This window comes from Paramisgurnus dabryanus, chromosome 14 (genome assembly GCF_030506205.2).
Source record: "Paramisgurnus dabryanus chromosome 14, PD_genome_1.1, whole genome shotgun sequence".
Lineage (NCBI taxonomy): Eukaryota > Metazoa > Chordata > Actinopteri > Cypriniformes > Cobitidae > Paramisgurnus > Paramisgurnus dabryanus.
Genome location: NC_133350.1, coordinates 9,968,618 through 9,993,362, shown reverse-complemented (window position 1 = coordinate 9,993,362; position 24,745 = coordinate 9,968,618). Strand labels below are relative to the sequence as shown.

Sequence of the window (24,745 nt, the reverse complement as noted above, 5' to 3'; positions counted from 1 at the left end):
GTGTCTGTAAGCCCAGTGGCGTAGCGTCTGGGCATGCAGGGTATGCACGTGCAAATGGGCCCGGACCAATAGGGGGCCCGGCCCTGGGCCCGCCCAAGCTAAAAATACAAGTATTTGACTATCTTATTAAAAGTATATGTTGTTAACAGACCTGCGCACCACAGTTAACAGTGCCAACGGGCAAGGTTGGGGGAGGCTTTGGCTTAAGGGGGCCCGTAAATTTTTTTTGCATATGGGCCCGGGACTGACTTGCTATGCCACTGTGTATGTTTTTGCCCGTATTTGTTAAGAAGGACAGTGATCAGAGGGGGTCAGTGGGGTCAGGGTAAAAAGCAATCTTTTCAATTAAGGCTTTCTCAATGTGCTGTTCATTATAAGCTTCAATTACATCATCCACGGTAAACATTGGCTGCTTCGTCTTGGTTGGTTAGTTTTGTTATTGCATTGTTGCCAGAATTTTATTTATATATTTAAACAACCAGTTTTTTGTTTAGAAGTCTATCTAACTAAGTTTTTCATTGAGATCTTTAATATCCTAATTGTTTCCTACACACCAGTGAGATTTATTGAGAGCAAATGGAGACCTGCTAAACTGTCAGAAGAAATTGTCCCTGGGCAGGAACTACACCATTGCACCTATATTAGTACCTCAGAGGTACATATTGATACCAAATTAATACATATACGTACCTAAATATACATATAGGACATTTATAAATGGATGTCTGGAATGACATTTTCAAATTGTATTGTTATTTAGCTATTGCATTCACCAAAACATCAAAACCTGAGCTGTATGGCCCTTTACAAGCAGCTGTTGCTACGGATATTTACATGTCAAAGGCTCAGCCAATGCTCTCATCCACTCCACACTAACACACGCAGGTAGAGAATAAGGTAAGAGCTGAATGCAAGATATGCAACATTGTATGATAATGGTGACCGCAGCCCACCCACGCTCATTGCCCCTCTTACCCATCTCTAAGTATATGATTGACAAGGACAAAGAGCATCTGTTGTGTTTAGTGTCTGCATGCATCCTTATAGCTGTGTGTCACTGACCATCAACATAAATTTCTGGGTGTAAGTATATTGGTTGATAGGTGATATGTTGTTGAACCATCAGTAATGCAACTGTGCATTTTTTGGGGGTGACATTCTTGTGACAACAGCACACAAGTGTGTAGTTGAAGGATTGCAATAATGGTTGCTCATTCATAGATTAGATAAGTGGAAAGGGTCTTGTACCAAATAAATACTTTAAAGATGTAAACTCCAATTGCATATAGAAGAAACTGTCTGCTTTTAAATGCATACATGTAAAATATGCACTGTTATGTACTGTTATTTAAGTTTAGTTCATTATGCATTAAGTGTTTAAGTATACAACTTTTAAAATTGTAAATGTATCAGTTAATGTATATATGATTTTTTTTTTGAATGTATTGCAGTTTATTGTGTCCTTTTAAAAAATTAAACCTTTGTACCTAAAATGTGCATATTTGTACCTAAATGGTACATATTAGGACCTTCTAAAAGAGTACAGTCCTGGTGACAACTTTTGTACATTTAATGCTGAGAGTGCATGTTTGCCAGACACTTAATTTACAGTTTATTGCATCTATACATTTTTATCAATATCTTTGTTCTCTGAGATTCAACCCTTGACCTTTGTGTTGCTAGCACAGTGCTTTAATAATTGATTTACAGGAAACATGAAACAGGCATTACAAATCAGAACTGAGCAAGGTGAGTATAGGTTAGATGTATAAGTAAGAGGGATTTGTGATGACTGCTAATAGAAAAAAGTCAATTTTTCTTTTCAGCTGAATATCATTGACAAATTATGCATCAGGAAGACCAAGACTATACATTAGTGAAGTAATCAGGGTCAGCAAGGCTTAAATTACTGTTTTAAAGTCTATATTGAACAGTATTTGTGAGTTTGGTGTATTTTGTAAGCAACCCACCGCATATTTAATAAAGATACATTTACCAAGGGGACACTGTTTAAAGCCAGCGCCAAATAACATCAAAAATATGTTCCAGTTCTGATGACTGCTGAACAAGAGGAATGTTTTTAGTAGGCCAAATGCAAAAAAAGTAGGAAGTAGATCACCAACTTGATTTATGGGTCACACTTTAAAAAAAATGCAAGAAAACCAGAAATAAAGGGCAAAAGTAGAATCAGTCCATTAGTTTAACCCGACTGACTCCATAGCACAGATTTCCTGGTGCAATTTAAACACGCAAACCTGTTTTACTGGATTTAAATGGGTATGCATCTAATAGCTAGTATATGTCGTGGCCCAATCAGATTTGTGTTGTCAGGTTTGTTCAGTAAGTAAAAAAGTGAAATTAACGTAATGACCAATATATGATAATCCATACTTGGAATGTGACCTCTGCATTTAACCCATCCCAAAAAGTTGTATACCCACGCATTGCAAGTCTATCTATCTATCTATCTATCTATCTATCTATCTATCTATCTATCTATCTATCTATCTATCTATCTATCTATCTATCTATCTATCTATCTATCTATCTATCTATCTATCTATCTATCTATCTATCTATTGAGAACTCCATTACCCATATTCCATCATAGAGATTCGCGTCCGTAAGGGGGCGGAGCTTCAGAGCTCATGTGGATGTGGTAAGAGAGCGGACAAGTGCGTGCAAAATTCAAGTGGCAACGAGTCACCGCGATTTTCAATTGGGGACTTTGTCGTTCATCATGGAATTATTCGTGGAAACCCGGCCGGTGGCGCTTCGCCGCTGAAATCACATCGCCAGTGTTTAAATCCCGACACGGTCCTTCGGAAGAAGGTAAAGTTCAGGTGCACTCTTAATTTTACAGTACCACAGTGTCTACAGTGTGTATGACTGATGCATCATCAGTATGTAAGTTTGTTACAGTGTATCACTGTAGCTGTTCGATGCGTAAACTGAGGTTTCCGCGGCAACTGTAACCATTTCAAAATGTTACAATGTGACAGTGGCGCGGAAATTGCTGCTGCTGATGATGAAAGCAGGTGGAACCGCACACATTATTTACAGGAGATTTATTGATTGATACCTAATACATATTTGTCATCGGTCTAAAACATATAAGGATGAATTGTTTCTTTTGGATGACATATACAGTTTTATGAAATATTGGTTGTTGTGTTAAAATTAAGGTTCGTTGTTGCTGAGACTGACTGAAGTGTGATTTTACTGTTCATTGGCACCTGTCGAATAAGCGCTCGTTCATTTCATTGTATTTATGAGGTAAATGTGGATGTTTTGACTGTATATATGTCTGTAAAACTTTATTTTTGTTCACACAGTGAAGATGTGGGTTAAAATATAGAAGAGTAAGAAACGTCCGGCCTCTACAGATAAAATAATGGATGTGAATGTGAGGGTTTCAGAGCCAGCCCACATACATCTGTCAGTGCAGCTCCATACTGTATTTATCTTTTATAACAGAATGCATATTTATGACTACGTTTACATGTAGTCTATTTCTGACTGACATTTCGTCGTATATTTTAAACAGAGTAACCATTTCTAGTCGAGCTGAAGTTGACACAAAAAGTAAGATGTAAGACATGTGTCTTTGTATTCATGTCGGGAAAACATGCACACTCTTTCCATATTTGTACTTGGTTAAAGGGATAGTTCACCAAAAATGTTTAATTCTGTCATCATTTAACTAAATCGGTATGAATTTATTTTCTCTGAAGAACACAAAAGAAGATATTTTGATTAATGATGATAAGCACACAGCTGATGGTAACCATTGACTTCCATAGTAGGAAAAACAAATACGATGGAATTCAATGGGTACCGTCAACTGTGTGCTTACCATCATTTATCAAAATATCTTATTCATCATTTATCCCAATTCCTCTATAATATGTGTTTTCCTACTATGGAAGTCAATGGTGACAGCTGATTTGTTCTTACCATAATTTTTCATAATTTTTCGTCAAAATAAAACAAATCACAGGTTTGTAACAACATGAGGATGAGAAAATTATGATATAGTTTTTCATTTTTGGCGGAACTGAACTCTAAAAACAAACGGTGCTAAATAGCACCAAAAGTGGTTCTTGGTTCATAATCATAGAGGAACCATTTTTAGTGCTATATAGCACCTATGAAGATCCATACGGGGGTCATATAGCAGCACTATACAGTAGCACCACATATGGTCCTACATAGCACAATATGGTTCTACACCGGTGCTACACAGGTACTTCATCACACTTCAGGCACTTAAAATGGTTCCTCTATGATTACGAGCCAAGAATCACTTTTGTGAGTGTATCTCTTTAAGAAAATGGGACATACTGTAACAACATTGTCAACAGTATATTTAACACTTCTTCTGTTTCTTATTGATGTTGTCTGGTCTCTGTCATTGACTGAGCTGTAGGCTATTGTAAAATCGACTCTGTGTTTTCCGGAGGGAAGTGTTTATGGGTTTTTGGACTGTGCACTAAGGGATCTGCGTAATGTGATACATACTGTTTTGATGTCATTCAGTAGACTGACATCTTAAGATTGCTACGTCAAGTAGAAGTTTGCATCCATCTATCCCTGAATTACATGTGCTTTTTCAAAACAGCACTGTAGACCTTAAAATCAGTTCACCCATAAAAGACACATGTGTCATTATTTATTCACCCTCTTTACCTAAAATGTACTGTTTGTTTGTTTAAGTGCTGACTGAATGATTGACACTTTGAAACAAATTGAAATTTGTGTTATATCCAACTTGTGTGCTACATCCAAGTCTTCTGAAAGTTTTGTGTGAAAGGCCAGACCAAGCTGATGTGCAACCATTGTTTGTCTTGGCTATTTTTGGCATTCTCATGAGGGTTTGATTTGTGAGTAAATTGTAAGTTTAATCTTCTGATAAACCTATTGTTCTGGTTAACAAAAGTGGTGTAGTTTATTTTCAACGAATCAAATCGATCTGGTTCTCATTGCGGCTGCATGAAAATAAGCAACCACATTCCTCAAAAGTGTTTTGAACTTATGGGAGTTTTTAAAATGTACCCTAGAATAAGTAGAACAGATGTTGAAGGAAGAATCAACTAAATCTGAACATATTTAAGATTTTAAGATTGAAGCTGTATGTTCCAGAGCGTTCCCTATCATCCACCCATAGAGCAGAAGGACCTTGAATTCCACGACTGTGCTAAAAACTGGGGCATCTCAAAATGGCAAATTCTCATTTCTTGCATCCATCCCCATGGCCCTCCATGGTCGCATGCTATTATTGTCTGTTGAAAACCTACATTTTAATCTTTGTAAATGATAAATGGATGTTTCATGCTGTTTTTTTATTGAACTTTAATACATTACATATCTTTTCTGCAGGCACACGGTAAACTGGAGCAAAATGTCGGACAAAATGTCCAGTTTTCTCCACATCGGGGACATCTGCTCTCTGTATGCGGAAGGGTCCACCAATGGATTTATCAGCACTTTGGGGTAAGATGACATTTTATTTTATTTAGATGAACAGGATCAAAATACAACAGGAAGAGGAAAGTGAGGGTGCAACACTCTGAAGTGTGAACATTAACAGAAGTGGGAATTTTTGTTAAGTCATGCTTTCGTATTTCAGTGACCTTGTTTACATCATATTATGTTAATGCAGAAGTGCTCATACTTTAAATAATTATAATCACAGTAAAACATGTGAGCACTGCAGACATTGACTAATCTTGTCCATTCTGATCAAAGTATGCTTTTGCTAGAGCTGCCGACCAGTTGTAATCATAGACTGTAAAAAAGATGGACGACGCCCGTTCGCCCGTTCTTCCATTGGTGAAAAGTGAAGCCGCCAGTGTCCCGACACGGGTCAATCATAATCGCTTTTCCAATGCATAGTACCCCACGGTTTAGGTCGGGCCAGCTCACCTCACTTTGGCTTGGTTAGCTTTTCCATCGAGTTTAGGAACACTTTCGAGTGGGAGGTATTATATGCGTGTCTTTATATTTGCGCTGCCTACTGCTGTGACATCATACAAGTGAGAGCTTTGTTGGAATTCTATTAGGGCTGAACGATACATCGAATTTTCATCGTCATCGCGATATGAACTCACGCGATGAACACATCGCAACAGACAGCCTTGACGCGATGAATGAAGGGAAAACGGTAAGCGCATGTAATGAACGTTTGACCTATCACGTTTATTCCTGAAGACATGCCCTGCGTCCCAAACCGCATACTTCCATACTATATAGTAGGCGAAAAGCACTACTTCTCGTACTCTTTGGATACTATATAGTATGGAAGTAGGCAGTTTAAGACGCACGGATGGTTTGCGCGTTCAGGGGAACCCCCAAGTCAGCTACGCTCAGATTGATTTGTGAGGTGTCAGTTGCGAAGCTGTGCCTGTTAGCAAAAATGATGGCGAGAAAGGAGAGAATAGTAAGGAAAATGTGCTGTCAAACGAAGATCTTGTGGTAAAAAGGAACAGCACTTCAGCTGGAATTATTTTGGATTTAGGAGAGATGACGCCGCAAACACAGGTACTGTGGAAGCGGTGATTCACATATATTGCGTCTATTGCGCGCTCAAGTTCATTATTTCAAATGTATGTTCGCTCTGGAAGCGCCGTGGTCACGACTCGCACGCAGTGCGACGCGCTCTTTATTTCCAGGTATTTCAAAAACATTTTAACTTTTCAGAATGACACAAGCGCAGCGTGCAGGTCATGTGACAATAACCTACGTGTCTAGCATTTTCCACCCATTTTTAGGCGCGACATGTGAATGGCCTCTAAAACATGGAAAAAATATAAAATATTTATCGCAAATCACATCGTCATCGCAACATTAAACAATTTCATCGCACATCGCAACTTTTCCTCACATCGTGCAGCCCTAAATTCTATGCATCCCCATACATTCATGTATTTCTCAGTCCGCCACAAAATTTAAATTGACCACCACAAATAGATGTTTGCACATCGCGTTTATAACTATATCTCTCTGTCACATGACAGTTTCTGTACAAACACTTGTGGCGTCAGTCGACGAGCTACGAAGTTACATTTGAGAATGCGGACGTGCGCTTCGGGAATGTGCTGCCACAAACTGCAAGTCTGGAAAAATAACCATACGGTGTTCCTGATTCTCAACCTGTGGATATTTTTTATCGCTAAAAGGGAATTTGGGAACTTACAGCAAAGCACAGATAACAACACGTATACTCGAGACAGCGCAAGCTAGCACGAAGGTAAAGCTAATATTTTACATTATAGCCATGATGCTGGTAGTGACGATTCTCTCAGACCAATCAGTGATCTACAGTGTTTTCGTGTCACATTTTGGTATCAGCTCGGCTTGCTTGGAACTCCAATCGAGGTGGCACTAAAAAAAGTATTGGGTACTACATAGTGCACCCAATGGTGGCCAGGATAGGGAGGGTAAGGACAGTGTGTTTCTATTACAGTATATTATGCTGTATACATTTTCTTTTTACACTGATGTATGGGAGTTACTTTATGTATGTGAATGATAATGGTTACAATTTCCTTGGCAGTATGAGTGCAATGTGTGATGTCAAACCTTGGAGGTTACTCTTACCCTAAAATCCTATTTCTTTTTTCAGATTTATACACAATTGTATGTTGTTGGCTTGACAAAAACGGTACAGTAACCATTGTTGATGACTGGGCTAAGACTGAAAGTTGAACATAATGGTCCTCTGCCATAGTGACAAAACATCTAACCATTTTGACTTGCAGTGCAATGCAAAAAGGACGAAGCATTTGGGGGGCACTGACTGTTTAAATGAGAAAGGAATTTTGTTTTGACACACGAGTGAAATGTTTTGGGAGAGGTATGAGCTTTTGCAGGTGAACCATGGTGTTGTGCCGAACCATCCACGTTATTTTGGCAAAAGCACCAAGTGTTGAAAACGTCCGGTCTGTTTTAAGAAATGAGCCAAAGCTATTGAGAAGGCCATTTCTGTGGCACTGACTCTTTATATGGGAAAGGAATTTAGTTTCGAAGCATAAGTGAACAGTTTTGGGAGAGATATGAGCTCTTGCAAGTGAGCTATAGTGTTGTGCTGAACTGTAAGACTGTTTTGCCAAATGAGGTTAGAGTTTTGAGAATGTAATTTCTGTTTCAAGAAAAGAGCCAAAACGATGAAGAAAAACTGTAAATAAGGAGACATCTAAAAATTTCTGGAAGGGGTGGGTGAGGACCAGGATTTGGAAACAGTGTTTTATAGGGAGGGATGTTGTCCCACTGAGACTAATGTGTCTTTCGTTTAAGTAAATGTATTTATACTACATACTCAAATGCCTCGAAAATGCACATCATCAATAGTATTGAAGTAAATTCTTAGTACATAGCAAGTACACTGGTGTGTTGCTTCAGTTACATTGCAATGTACATTTAACATTTATGCATTTGACCGATCCTTATGTGTGTTCCCTGGGATCGAACCCATGACCCTAAGGAACACTATTCAGTTATACCCTTTCACTGGATCCACGTCTGATCTTTGCCCTCCTCATGTCCTTCCCCTGGAAATGAGATTATGCTGCGTTTATTTTAATCAAACTCTGCCACCTCCTGGAAATCAGCCTTCTTTTGGCATGTGCAATATTTCAATTTCTACACGGCACACGCATCACTGCTCCGTCACTCGTCCATGGCAACAAAAGCATGAATGCAGCTTTAAAGTACAAAACATGAATAGATCTCATTTTGCCTTGTAATCACTTTTTTCAGTCTCCGCTGTGCGCGCATCCTCATGAGCCATGGATATATTTAGCCACACTATCGTACGCAGCATCTAGTGTGTTTGTCTTTGTGCCACGCTGCGACCTCATCACAGATAAGGTAATGAGCCACCTGGTCTGCAGCTGGGCACTGAGGAGGACTCGACGTGTGTAATGGGAACTGGCAGGCCGGGTGTTTGTTTGACGGGGACAGTCAAGACCATTAGTCTCTGGAGAATGTGATACTGTATTGATGACCCAACAATAGGTCGAAACAAAGATCAGGGGTTTGATTCCCAGGAAACACAAAAGTCACTTTTGATAAAAAAACTTCTACCAAATGCATACATATATCATTATGCTTTAAAGGGACACTCCACTTTTTTTCCAGCTCCCCTAAAGTTAAACATTTGATTTTTTACCGTTTTGGAATCCATTCAGCTGATCTCCGGGTCTGGCGGTACCACTTTAGCATAGCTTAGCATAATCCATTGAATCTGATTAGACCATTAGCATCGCGCTCAAAAATAAACAAAGAGTTTCGACATTTTTCATATTTAAAACTTCTGTAGTTACATCGTGTACTAAGACCGACGTAAAATTAAAAGTTGTGATTTTCTTGGGCGATATGGCTAGGAGCTATTCTCTCATTCTGGCGTAATAATCAAGGACTTTGATGTCTTACCATGGCTACAGCAGGCGCAATGATATTATGCAGCGCCCAAAAATAGTCCCTTTGGTGACTTTCAACTCGTTGGTCATTTTTGAGCGTGATGCTAATTGTCTAATCCGATTCAATGAATTGTGCTAAGCTATGCTAAAAGTGGTAGCGCCAGACCCAGAGATCAGCTGAATGGATTTAAAAACTGTAAAAATCAAATGTTTCTCTCAAGGGCAGCTGGAAAATAAGCTTATTTTCAAAAAAGTGGACTGTCTTTTTAAATTGCAGTTTTCATTTAATTTTAACATTTTAACTGGCCCATGATGCCTAAAAAAGCTTTCTAGGTCTGCTGCTCACTATGTTTTGAAGCCACCAACAATACATTATATACAGTATGACCACAGCCAGTAAGATTTTATTGGATATTTCCTTTCAAAATGAGCTGCAAAGTTGATAATCATGATTCATTTGCTGGTAATAATGATACTTATGATGATTTAATGCCTTTTAAGCCCACTATAGCAGTAATGTAGTTAAAAGCCTCAGTGGGTGGCTAATGCATGCACTCCTATGGGCATTACTGAAGGCAGTACAACATCCCCAAGGGCCTAAATGAGTTAAAAAATGAAAAATAATATGAATTTGGTACCCTTGACCCTACTGTGTTTTATCTACCTTTTGGCTTGTGAGGAAATATTGCTGTCATTACATTTTCATTGGAAGTGATTATTATAAATGTGTCATTTATTGTGTCAAAATTGTGGCTTCAAGCAGATAAGCCTTTAAAGGAATATTCCATTTTCCTAAAAGAAAAATCCAGATAATTTACTCACCACCATGTCATCCAAAATGTTGATGTCTTTCTTTGTTCAGTCGAGAAGAAATTATGTCTTTTGAGGAAAACATTGCAGGATTTTTCTCATTTTAATGGACTTTAATAGAGCCCAACATTTAATACTTAACTCAACACTTAACAGTTTTTTCAACGGAGTTTCAAAGGACTCTAAACGATCCCAAACGAGGCATAAGGGTCTTATCTAGCAAAACGATTGTCATTTTTGATAAGAAAAATAAAAAATATGCACTTTTAAACCACAACTTCTCGTCTAGATCCGGTCATGATGCGCCAGCGTGACCCCACGCAATACGTCAAGAGGTCACAGAGGACGAACAGAGAGAGTATTAGCGTAGTGTACGCACTTTTCTTAGTGACGTATGACAAATTCGGAGGGCGGGGGCACAGAGCAGCAGCAGAGTAGCCTCCGTAGGCTGCGTAAGCTCTCATCCTGAATGCGGACGCGACTAAGATGGCGGCGCTACCGGAAGGTATTTATTTTCGTTAATAAAGTTTTAAATATGGATATTTCTACAACAACACTGCGCGGATTACCTTCAGAAGACCTTTGTTTATCATCCTGGAGCCGTTTGGATTTAACTTGTGAAGGATGGACACACTTTTTTTGGACTTGAAGGTCGTGGATTATGGGTGGACCCCGTAACATTACATTTAATCAACTGAAAGATCTAAAATATTTTCTAAAATATCCGAAAATGTGTTTGTCTGAAAAACGATGGACATGTGCAACTCGGACAGCTTGGGGGTGAGTAAATCATGGATTTAATATCATTTTTGGCCGAACTATCCCTTTAAAGTCCATTAAAATTAGAAAAATCCTTTAATGTTTTCCTCAAAAAACATAATTTCTTCTCGACTGAACAAAGAAAGACAACAACATTTTGGATGGCATGGTGGTGGGTAAATTATCTGGATTTTTCTTTTAAGAAAATGGAATATTCCTTTAAGAGCACAGAGAGGACAGTTGATGTAACTTCCTCTGTTTTATGATATTAAAGGTATTTATATCCATTCTGCAGAATTACTCCTTCCATAAAATGTGGTTAAATGTGTAAATTGTGTGTGATGTGTGTATATAATTAGTCTCTTATTTCTTTTTTTTCACCTATACAGTCTCGTTGATGATCGGTGTGTGGTGCAGCCAGAGTCCGGGGACCTCAACAACCCTCCCAAAAAGTTTCGAGGTAGAGCTACATTTATCTGTAAACGTGCTATAACCAATTTAAGGTGTTTTTGTGTTCTTGAAACCACATTTGATCTGTTTTATTGCATGATTAAATTTTTATGCATGTGAGCTTGGACTGTGTTGTTATGGTGTAAGTGATTGCAGTGATGTTGCATTGATATACTGTCCCAACCACTCTAGAAAACTCTTTATATAAAATATTATGAATATTTTTGAGAAGATGTGCATGTCAGATATGCAACTAGAGACTTGCTTTGTTGATAACGATAACGCAAGATGCGATAACCGCCTTTGTGTATGTAGATAAAGGCGAGAGACTAGGTTTTAGCTAAAGCCAGGACTAGGCATCTTTTATAAACATGCCTTAGAAAAGGACGTTACTGGTGTGTATCCTGATATAAATCAGTGTCACTGGCATATTTTAAGATCTGTCAGTACAAGTTATTTTCAATTGAGACAGCTCAAACATGTGTCTTGGTCTAGGACTAGCCTTAAGCCTTATCTGTGAAACTGGGTGAAAGGGTAATAATAGAGAGTCCATGCAGGAGTGCTCAATTCTGCTTCCACCTCTTCCTTTCCAAAAGAGTTTATTTCCTATTCTAGTTAGTTTCTGTTGTGAACCTGATGATGTTGATTAGCTGGTTTATGTCTGGTTGATTAAAACTGAGATCTCATTACATTCAGAAATAGATTGTTGGTTAAACTTAATACAAGAACAAAGCATGCTGGGAATTCATGTTTTTCCAACAGATATGGGTTGTGTTGACTTCCAACTCATCTTAATTAAATAACCGATTGTGTCATTGACATTGCAATGAGTATTTACACATTGCAATTGTGTTTTATCAAAAAACTATACAAGTGTGTGATATCATGCTGTATTGATTAAGCCAAATAAGCAAATTAACTTTTACAAAGCATTTTTTTTTGTAACTGTTTGTGCTGGATAAGAAAAACAAAACTTTCTCAAAGATTAAAGGAATATTCCACTTTCATTAAAACAAAATCCAGATAATTTACTCATACTCATGTCATCATGTCAAATTGTTTATGTCTTTCTTCGTTTAGTCAACAAGAAATTAAGTTTTTTCTAGGAAAACATTCCAGGATTTCCTTAAAGGATTAGTCCATTTTCTTAAAAAAATCCAAATAATTTACTCACCACCATGTCATCCAAAATGTTGATGTCTTTCTTTGTTCAGTCGAGAAGAAATTATGTTTTTTGAGGAAAACATTCCAGGATTTGTCTAATTTTAATGGACTTTAATAGAGCCCAACATTTAATACTTAACTCAACACTTAACAGTTTTTTTCAACAGAGTTTCAAAGGACTCTAAACGATCCCAAACGAGGCATAAGGGTCTTATCTAGCGAAACGATTGTCATTTTTGGCAAGAAAAATAAAAAATATTAAATTTTAAACCACAACTTCTCTTCTTCCTCTGGCATAGTTTCGCATTAGTCATCTGTGGCCTCTTGACGTGATATGTATTATGTGAAGTTGCGCTGGCAAAAATGCCAAAAAGGACAATCGTTTCGCTAGATAAGCCCCTTCTGCCTCGTTTGAGATCGTTTAGAGCAGGGGTGTCAAACTCAAGGCCCGTGGGCCAAATCCGGCCCGCCCCCTCATTTCATCTGGCCCGCGAGAGTTTACAAATTGTTAATTATGTGGCCCGCAAGAGTTTACAGATTATTTTATTGTTATTGTAAGTTTTATTTTTGCAGGTTATTTTCTATATAGAATTTTTAGCAGCCACCAAAACTAATTTTTGTCCCGCCAAAGTCTTTTTGTAATGTAACTATAGTGATAATGTTGATGATTGCATGAGAGAGAACGAGCAGTGCCCCGCACGCGCGCACTACTAGAATGGGCGTGTCTGAATGCGAACGCTGCAGCCTCCAGAGGTCGCATTTCCAGGCTGCATACGTCATCAAGACTGTCTCGCTTCAGAATATTAACAATTATAAAGTTAAATATTATTCTTTGTTTATAGTTAATATTTGTAATATGCGCATGACTTCCGAATGTAATGTACAGTTTACTTAAATAAACCAGGCTTGATGACGCTGCCTATGCGACCTTCGCATATGGAAACGGACAGTATCTGCTCGTTCTTTCTCTCCCTCTCTCGCGCACGCTCACGCGGATGCAGCGAGAAAATGTTTTCCGTCTCATGTACAGAAATGCTTCGCGATGTCCAGCTGGGATTAGTTTACAACGCGTCTATTCCCACTACATACGCAAACTAATGACTCATCTGAACCGATTACTTTTAATAAACGATTGAAACTATTGATCTGTAGCCTAACACTGAACTCATGAGATGTCAGTCAATCAGTCAGACACTCAAAGCTAGTTAAAAAAAATCACAGCTTTTTGTAAAGAGGGCAAGAAATGACAAGCGAGGGTAGACTGCACAATGAAGGACAGAACAGTTTGAGTGTACTCACATACAACATGTGTTTTTGTCACCACAATTATTTTTAAAATAATCTGTAGAATAGTTGTACTCTATACACTTTGTCATTATTTGTCTCTGGGCTTCTACTTTCAAAGCTAGGTATTAATTGAGTTATTAACAAAACCAATAGTAAGCAAATGCAGGGAAAATTATGCAATGTACAGTAATAAAAGAGTTGATACATTCATACAGTCGTTCAAATACAACCGGCCCTTTGAGATTAAAAGTAATGCTGATGTGGCCCGGGATGAAATTGAGTTTGACACCCCTGGTTTAGAGTCATTTGATGTTAAGTGTTGGGGTTCATTAAAGTCCATTAAAATGAGAAAAATCCTGGAATGTTTTCCTCAAAAAACATAATTTCTTCTCAACTTAACAAAGAAAGACACCAACATTTTGGATTGACAATAAGCACTTTTAAACCACAATCTAATCTCTCATCTTGCACTAGCAGTGTGACTTGTTACCGCAACCTTAAGTATTATGTAAGCACGTCGAAAGGTCACGCGTCACGTGAAACCCACATTTGACAACCATTTTAAACAAGAACTGACACAAAGACATTAATTACTATCAATCAACAGATAATAATGTCGAATGGTCTTCTTTCTTCACACTTGTAAACACTGGGGTGGTAGTTTTGCATACGTCATGCGTGACCTTTCAACATGATTACGCAATACGTTAGGGTCACACTGGCCCGTGACACAGCTAGTGCAAGACGAGTTGTGGTTTAAAAGTGCATTTTTTTATTTTTCTTGCAAAAAATGACGATTGTTTCGCTAGATTCGACCCGTATTCCTTGTTTGGGATCATTTAATGTGTTAAAACTGCAATAATAAACTGCATTGAAACTGTAAACCAGGGTTCCCCAAATCTTACCCTGGAGGGCCAGAGCACTACAGAGTTTAGCTCCAACCCTAATCAAACTTACCCACCTGTGATTGTCTAGTGATCATGAAGAGCTAAAATAGCTTGCTCAGGTGTGTTTGATCAGGGTTGGAGCTAAACACTGCAGTGCCACGGGTAAGATTTGGGGAACCCTGCTGTAAACTGTTACGGTCCAATTCAGTCTATTAATGAAGAAAAATCCTGGAATGTTTTCTTCAAAAAAAGTAATTTCATTTTGACTGAACAAAGAAAGACCTTAACATTTTGGATAACTTGGGGGTGAGTAAATTATCGGGATTTTTTTATGAAAGTGCAGTTCCTGTCACATCGGAAATATCCGTTTGTTCCCCTTCTCTGTGTGAGGCATGCTGGAATAAACCTATTCCCCTTTTTGCTCATAGAGGTCTGGGACGGCTCTTACAACAGCACTTCTCTCTGGCTCTTTTGTTAGTTGATGCATTTTTTTGTGTGTCCAAGGTTTCAGTTTCCGCTCTTATTATAGTATTGTACAGAACTGCAAAACTAGATCTTTCTATTATAACTAGTTGTATAGAAGGTTGTAAGTTCAATTGCCAAAAGTGTTGCTTTTTAGACGAGTCATTATTGAGCTATAAACTTAACTCAAGGTCAATGGTTATAAATCTATACAGATGTATATGTAGTCTATAATTTTATTTGCATCAAATAAAAAAGGTCTTAGTGGCATTGAAAACATAAATATTACCTGACATAAAAGCTGTTATAAACGGTGTCATTAGAATAAGTATGTAAACAGGATTCGAGGGAGATGTGTCAACTGGTAAAGTTAACTGTCACTGGCAGCTGTTTAGGTCGCTGATGTGAAGTGCTTAAGGTTTTTCTATTACACTGCCTGCAAATGTTTAGTCTTTGAAAATTTTCTATTGGAGTAGGTGCTGTAATGTACAACAAATGTCTCTATATTTTCTTCGAACTGGAAATGATTACATGGTTAAAGTTAAAGCCTCATGTAAGATCACAATCACCTCTATTAAAACAGCATATGATGTAAATAAAATTCAAAGGGTTTTCCTTTCTATTAAAAAATATACACCTACACAACATTTATGACAGAGTTTCTTTTCCAAAGAAGAAATGTCATAGACCATACCGATATAGATGGTATTGTGTCATTGCATTTCATGCGGGGAAAAAATCTGATGTATTACCAAAACTCGATATGCTGCCCAGCCTTAAATAGGGCCCTATAAAATCCGTTTTATTTTTTCCCAAATTCCGTTTTATTTTTTCCCAAATTCCGTTTTCTCCGTTTTAATTTTTGCATATTCCGTTTTATCCGTTTTAATTTTTGGCAATTATATTTTTTTACCCTTTACTGTTATTTTAGTCATAAAAAGAGTGTGCCTTTAATGTTAATGATTAAAATGTAAATGATTTGGGGAAAAACTGGATAACAGGATTACTTAATGACTATAAAAGATGCATTTAGACACGCACATACACACGCGCGGGCGCACACACACAACTCAATTCAATGCATTGTTTAGTGTTGTTGCAGGAGGCTACAACAAGGTGTCAAAGCAGTGGTGCCTTCAGAAGTGCCTTAAATACATCAATCCAGTGGAACGCGATCCATATTTTATACACAATCGCTTGAAATGCATATAACTTTACAAAGATACACAGGATAGTGATCTGACTTATGACAGCATGAACACGCAGCTCTTTGCACGTGCGAGCGAAAGAGAGACAGAGAGCGGCGCCATGATGCAGATGATTATATTTTAAATGCGAGGGATAGTTAGTTTGCCTCAGCTCGCTTGAAATGCATAAAACTGAACAAATACATGAGGATTTGTGTTCGCACTTCGGACAGATGTGAGAGCGCGTGCACGAGGTGCAGTGAGACAGACGTGGATGAGAGAGTGCATGTATCTTTGCGCTCACCGTGAACAGAGTGTTGACAAAACGTACAAAATAACAGTTCTCCGGTCACATAAAAGTCATGTGAGACCTGCTCGGAACTAAGTGCTTAGCGTCGAATTTCTTTATTTTTTCGCTGACGAAAGCAGAGTCGTGGAGAGCCGCTTCGCCATGGTTTCAGTGTTTTGGAGGGGGTCTGAAAACACGGGAGGGGGCGTGTCGCCCAGATTTACTTCCCCTGGTCTGCATTTCCCACAGACATACGTTCGTCTCCCACACAAAAACATAATTTTATTCAAAATATGTAAAATTCCGCGAAATTCCGCGTTAATACTAGATTCCGTGTTAATTAGCCAATTCCGCGATTCCGTCCGCGATTCCGTGATCGCGGAAATTATAGGGCCCTACTTAAAGAAACACTCAACTTTTTTTGAAAATATGCTCATTTTTCAGCTCCCCTAGAGTTAAACATACAATTTTTACCGTTTTGGAATCCATTTGGCCGATCTCCGGGTCTGGGGCTACCACTTTTAGCATATCTTAGCATAATCCATTGAATATGATTAGACCATTAGCATCGCAAAAAAATATAACCAAAGAGATTCGATATCTTCCTATTAAGAGTAGGGCTGGGCAAAAAAATCGATTTTTCGATTAATCGTTTTTTTTTACGTGGTCGATTAAAACTCGATTCTCAAAGAGCAGAATCGATTTTTTTTTTCATATTTATTTCCGCAAACATTGAACGGAGGAATGGAAGCATTTTAGATTTCGCAAGCAAGATGTGTTGTGGCTTTTAATTTCTTTTTATTAATTACCCACTTGTAAACTGCTGTTCACTGTTCTTTTTTATTAATATAGTATGTGTATTAAATCTATATTCATTGAGTTGAATCGAGAATCGAGTATAAAAACCTACCCGAGAACCGGAATCGAAAATTTAACCGAGAATCGGAATCGAATAGATTTGATAGCTTGTGAATCGAAATCGAATCAATCTGGAACATCTGAATCGATACCCAGCTCTAATTAAGAGCTTGACTCTTCTGTAGTTACATTGTGTACTAAGACTGACAGAAAATTAAAAGTTGCGATTTTCTAGGTTAATATGACAAGGAACTATACTCTCATTCTGGTGTAATAATCAAGTACTTTGCTGCCGTAACATGGCTGCAGAAGGCGCAATGATATTACGCAGTGCCTGAAAATAGACCCCTATTATTGAAAGTAACCAAGGGGACTATTTTCGGGCAGTGTGTGATATAACTTTTAATTTTCCGTCTGTCCTAGTACACGATGTAACTACAGAAGAGTCAAGTTTTAAATAAGAAAAATATCCAAACTCTTTGGTTATTTTTTTAGCGCAATGCTAAAGGTCTAATCATAGCTAAGCTATGCTGGTACCACCAGACCCGGAGAACAGCTGAAAATTTTCTTCTTTAAATTTATTAGCATACAATACAGACCCTCTGCTTTCAAACCAAAAAGTTTCATCCTATCTTCATTTGTTTTCTTTTTATCACCTCCCATATCTTGAGCAAAAAGCTGAGATTATTGCATTTTTCTAAAGGGCTTTTGTTAGAGATAAGATTCAAAACCATGATCAAAACATACACAGAGTTTTTAGTGTTTTTGAATACATGCATGCTTTAGTGTTTTGCAAGAGTGCCACCTAGTGCATAATAGTGGAAATATGGATTGCCGTAAAAACTCATCATTGGCGGGGAAAGAGTTAAGGGGCGCTTTTAGGACCCTACATTTGAATTGCTGGGGCATTTGTTTTTTACCTATGACAATTTTTATAATTACCTTTATTAAATGTATAGCCTATATGTTTGTTTTATATGTCAAGTAATTTAATAGTTATAAGTTGCGTAATTTATTAAATTAGTACATACTAAATGGAAAAAAGTATTTTCGGAGGCTGACACTATACTCTGTAACAATGATGATACTTTCTTCAGCTGTACTCCACCCGTCTCTTCTTTCACACTTTTGTCTCCCCTTTCTGCTTGTTTTAACATCTTGATTACATCCAAAATGCCTTTAGTCTGTCTAAACGTAAGCTTTAGAAACCCTAACATATTCATGCTTTTATGGAAATTACTCTTAGGGTTATTTTTAACCCAATGCTGAGTAAATATTGGAAAGAACACATGTTGGTTTAATAAACAAACCTATTGTTTCAATGCAATGCAGCTTATGGTTGGTTTAGCAACAACCCGTCATGTGTTCTGTAATTTGGTTGAAACTATTAAACCTAAAGTGCTTTTTATAGCTATGTAATATTGAAATGCCCGAACAAAATGATAGTATGATCAAAGTACTCTAGCTTTACAGAGTACCATTTTGTAGTGCAATTGAGATTTATACAAAATCTGAAAGCTGAATTATAACCTTTCCATTTATGTATGGTTTGTTAGGATAGGACAATTTTGGCTGAGATTCAACTATTTGAAAATCTGGAATCTAAGCGTGCAAAAAAGAGAAAGAAAATCGCCTTTAAAGTTGTCCAAATGAAGTCCTTAGCTTGACATATTACTATAATTGATAAAATATAGTACTATAAAATGATAAATATGGTTTTGATATATTATACTGTATGAAATGTACATATAATAATAATTTTTACCCATACAGTGTATTGTTGGCTATTGCTACAAATATACCCGTGCGACTTATGAGTGGTTTTATGGTCCAGGGTCACATATATAGAGAGCGCACTTAATTGAATGTTTTAAATGCAAAGTGCCTTTATGAGCTTGTAATATTGCAAGGTCATGTTTGCAGTTTTCTGAACTGTTGACTATAAATGCAGCAGATGGCTGTCACATTATAACTGAAACCATATGCAAATATTAGGGGAAGTTTCATTGCAGGCTTAGGATAACACTAACTTTGAGTCAGTTATGTAGAGTTGTTAAACTTTAAGGCAGAAAAAATCAAATGCACAGATTTGGGTGTATGTTCATAGTTGAATTATGGGAAATGGTTTAGTCAGAATATTCAGATTAAATTTAAAATGTGTCCTTGTCTGTTAAGATCTGACATACACCATGTAAGTACAGTAGACTTATGTAAATTCACACAGTTACATTTGTTATATCTACTAGATACTAAACCGTGGTTTTGATATTGCGAAATGTTACTGATGATGTAACTCTTTCAACATTAACGGCTTCTTCTATCACCTGTGTTTAAAGTAGCAAGCAATGTAGATGTGCTGGATATTGACTACAGTCTGAATAAATGGATCAGATTTGATTTAATGATGTGCACAAATGATAGTGTGAAAACTCGCTTCTAAAGATCAGATTTGAAAAACAAATCTGATTTATGTGCAGCGTCAACAAAGCCGTAATCTAACCAGTAACCATCTGTGTCTTTTATGCTTTAAGCTTTTGTGTTGGATAATAATTTATAACAGATTACATTGCTACTAAAGAGCCATGTTAATCATTATTTTGGTCACATAAAAACTAACAATAGCCTACCACTATTAATATTTGCCTTGAAGTTCAGCTTATACGTCAAATAAATTTAAGCTAAGGAGGTACACTTAAAGTGCATTAGTAGCTTCAAGGTTTCATGCTTCATACCTTATGCACAGGGAAGTGCTATTTCCCTTTTTTAGTTTTAGCTTTGGACAATATACAATCATTTAAAATGTGGCTGAAAATTGAGTATTTTTGTTGGCATTGTTATAAACCCTAAGGCACATTTTTAAGCACAGCATACTGTAGCATTTTGTGTACAGTAGGATTGGATTTCTTAATGTGGTATTTTTAGACTGGGTTTGAAATGGATCCAGAGGCTGGGACAATGGATGTATTGTACAGTATTGTCACGATAGAAATCAAGTCAGGACCAATGAAAAGCACACCTTGAGGAGGTAACATGCATTGTGCTGCACACTTAAAAAATGCTGGGTTATTTTAAACCCAGCGTCGGGTCAAAAAGGGACGAACCCAAGACGTTGGCTTGTAATTTAACCTGTTTTTGGCATTGTTGTGTCAAATATAAACATTTTCTGAGTTAATTTAACCCAGCTGCTGGGTTTGTTCTTTTTTGACCCATCGAAAGGTTGAAATCAACCCAGCATTTTTAGGGAATAGCTGAAGGTCCAAACTGAAAAGTAGTGAATTGCTGGTGTTGCAACCTTCCCATGACATCCTTCATTTTAATTTAATGTATTTAATGATTCATGCATAATAAATAACCATTTTATACATTATTATACACATTGTAATTATAGCCTAGTATTTGACTATAGCGTACATGATAGGGATGCATAACGATTAATCGTGAAAAATATATTTAAGAAAAAATATATATTTGTATATTAAGTATTTATATTTATATATAATATAAATTATACATAAATATACAAATGTATATACACATGTAAACATTTCTTATATGCATGCATGTATATACATGCAAAGTTATTATACACAGTTCACACTAGAGGTCTTCTCCGGTCCAAAGAAATGTACCAGACCCGAAATGACCCGAATCACTTTATACCCGAACCCGACGTGCATAAATAAGTTTTTAAAAGAAAGACCCGACCCGAGAAAATTACACCCGTGTTCGACCCGAACCAGTGGCAATTTTTTTGGACCCGAATGTAAACTGCACTGATGTGTGTGCATTCTCCCACACGCAGCTGTCAGACAGAAAGAAACTCCGGTGGCCTTATTTTAAATTATCAGAGACCCGATGCCACTATTATTGTAATCAACCCGTGTCTGAGGCACACGTGAAACTTTTAGATCCAAACCCGATCAGGCCTCGGGTCAGACCTCGGGTTTTTGGATCTAAGTGGACCTGTGAAGACCTCTAGTTCACACACATATATGATGTAAACAAAAACTTTTATTCTGCTATTGATTAATTGCGATTAATCATTATGCATCCCGATTATTGCATACAAGTGGTTTTAGGTTTTCTTGAATTTTTGCGTACATTTAGAAGAAATTTTGATACAAAAGTTGTTTTTAAAAAACGTCCGTACGCACATCTCACATTTGTGCGTATGCATGCTTAGTGAATGAGACCCACTGTCCTTTAATCTGATACCACAGACAATGACCTCAGCAGCTACATGCTGTGTGAACAGCACAGTACACAGTTGGTGCACAGTCAGTTCCCATAATATTGCTGTGTGTGGACAGCTAGATATCTGATGTCTCGAGGGCTGTGCAAAACATTTTGTCTGTAACTTCTGTCTTGCAGTTGGATAATTTAAAGGAATCACCAAAAATTACACTGTATGCACCCTCATATCAATCATAATACTGACATTCGTGTGAGTAAATTAACGTTGCTAGTCTAAAAAAACATATGCAAAGTAAATTTAAATACCAAACTGTTTTTGTTGAAGTAATAATACAGTATTTGTACTCTCAAGGTCGAAGCTGATTGGTCAACATAATGAAATGATGTGCACCTTTGCTTCCAATATAAACAGTTACAATTTGACCCGACCTGACACGATATTGTTGTTTTCCGCTGTAGACACAGTGTGGGTTTGTAAGCCTTTAATTTTGCTCGAATGAAATTATAGCTTATATATAGCTTTTTTATTCAATGACAACATTGAGCATGAAATATGAATGTGCATATAATGCACAAGGCACATGCAAATGTCGAAAACCATGGGTACTTCTGCTTTTGCAATTGATTTCCTTTTGCAAAATGAGGTATTGTGGCATTAAAAAGTGCAATAATGAACACTGTGTTACATAAGTTTGTTATGCTGCTATTTTAAACAAATGTGCACTGAGATGATATAAGGACCCATTTTATCTGCTGCTGGTGCTGCTTTGCTCAGGTGGCAGCAGCAGACATCGGCGCTAACACTAAATCTTTAGATCCCTGATGGTATTAATAGCCCACTTAAGCAGGTTTAAAGGCCTGGTTTCCAGAGAGCTTTAGAATGGCATTGAAACGTTTGCCCTTCTGTTCTGATCCTGGGTCAGGGCCACAGAGTTTTACCTGAGTATCTCATGTGTGACACTCCTGTGTTAATATGGATGTATGAAAGACTAAAAAAGAAAAGTGGAGTCCAATAGAGGGTCCAGCTGCAGACGTTTTTATCTCAACAATTCCCTTGAGATGTTTTAATTTTTTTAATGTTTCCTCTTTCAGTATTCAGTGCACTGTATCTCCATACCCATTGTGGTTACTGTAGTGGAAACTAAATGAGCAAAAAATTAACAGTTGTTTATTTTGGCACTGAAACAAAAATGATAAGCCTACTAGATAGGGATGCTTAACGATTAATCGCGATTAATCGTTAGCAGAATAAAAGTTTTTGTTTACATCATATATGTGTGTGAACTGTGTATAATAACTGTATAAATAAATGTACACACATGCATGTATATGTTTTAGAAATGTTTACATGTGTATATACATTTGTATATTTATGTATAATTTATATTATATATAAATATAAATACTTAATATAAACATATTTTTTCTTAAAATTCTACATGAATGTGTTCATATTTATATATATATATATACATATTTATTATACACAGTTTACACACATATGTGATGTAAACAAAAACTTTTATTCTGCTAAAGATTAATTGCGATTAATTGTTTAGCATCCCTAAAGCCTACTAATAAAGTGTTTTTTGATCGGTTGATATAGCATTATGATTGTACCTGATGTCACAGTTATATTTTGGTGCATTTTTTTATATTGAGATATTGTTGGTGTGTTTCTTTAGCTCAATTGGCAGTTAGCAGTGCAAATGTCACAACCTTGATAGCAATAAAGCTGCTAGCCTTTTGCTACTCATATTATAATGTAGAAAACTGAAAATCACAAAAAAAACTTTAGATGGGTTTTCACATTTTTATTTTAAGGGGGTCTAGTGGTAGCATTATTTGAAGACTTTGGTTCCAAAACCAGTATTTTATCAGTTCAGTATTAAAAAGTAAATTCTTAATTTTACGCAAAATCCAATATCCGCCGTGTTATTCTGTCATCTTTTCTCCTTTTTCCCCCAAAACGTGATAAATGCCAGTCCTCCTTCTCTGCAGAATGCAATAAATCCGCTCAACCAATCACAGCGCACCATTCCACGCATTGTAAACAATAATGGCGGCACGTTGAATCCAGACAGAATTCTTATTTTCCTCATCTACTTTGTACTTCGTAATCAACAAACAAACAAAAACAAAAAAATAATTTTGTTGGCATTGCTAAACCTGTGGTGGTTTTCTGTGATGGGAAAGAATTTTATAATTTTTGCGAGACGCACTTGAGAGATGAAAAAATGCCGGCTGTTGCTTGTTCTCACACGACAGCATCAAGCTTCTGTCATACTAACACATTGACCCCAGGGGATCTTATGAAAAACTTTCCATTATTTTACTCAAAGCCAACTAAAATCGAGCATGACCAAAACATTTTACAGCTGATCGTTGTCAAAAAAGTTCATTGATGACGTCCCAAGGATGACAGCAGCAATGACAGTGTTTTTAATATGACAAAGTAAGTGTTTTGATTAATGCCATTAATGTTTATTTTTTTAATCCGTGTATACCACGAGTCAACTAAATGAATATAACATGGCAAAGATGAATGCACATTTATGTATTGATTCAATAGATTTATTGCATTTTGTGAAAAAAATATCAGTTTTTTTTATAAATATTTTGAAAATCTAATTATGGATTTAATTTTTTATGTTTTTATAACCTGAAGATGCTATGTGAAAGTTTGTAACAGAAAATAGTAGTTTTCATCTTGTCACTTTCTTGGTATAGAAAACACGTTTTTTTCCGAAATTAGTCAAAATGGATTTATTGCGTTTTGGAACCACACTCTTCATTTTTTGCATATGTACTCACTGTCATAATTGTGCTGTTTATCTGAGGTCATGCTGCTTTCGTTTGTTGTTTGTATGTGTGATCGTCTGTCATAATTGTGCAGTTTATCTGAGGTCATGCTGCTTTCATTTGTTGTTTGTATGTGCGTCTCTTTGTGCTTTAGGTCATGCTAACTCACTCTCTATG

At 37.0% G+C, this 24,745-nt stretch overlaps 1 protein-coding gene across 4 annotated transcripts in view; it reads left to right on the top strand.

The window, feature by feature from the left end:
- Window positions 1-2,673: 2,673 nt before the first annotated feature.
- itpr1b (inositol 1,4,5-trisphosphate receptor, type 1b) overlaps window positions 2,674-24,745 on the top strand; it is a 145,646-nt gene continuing 123,574 nt past the window's right edge. For all 4 annotated transcript variants that reach the window (XM_065240971.2, XM_065240970.2, XM_065240969.2 and 1 more), the window contains exons 1-3: window positions 2,674-2,832; window positions 5,380-5,493; window positions 11,378-11,448. In XM_065240971.2, coding sequence (XP_065097043.1) covers window positions 5,402-5,493; window positions 11,378-11,448 — 163 coding nt within the window. In that variant the 5' untranslated portion in view covers window positions 2,674-2,832; window positions 5,380-5,401. The remainder of the gene's footprint in view (window positions 2,833-5,379; window positions 5,494-11,377; window positions 11,449-24,745) is intronic.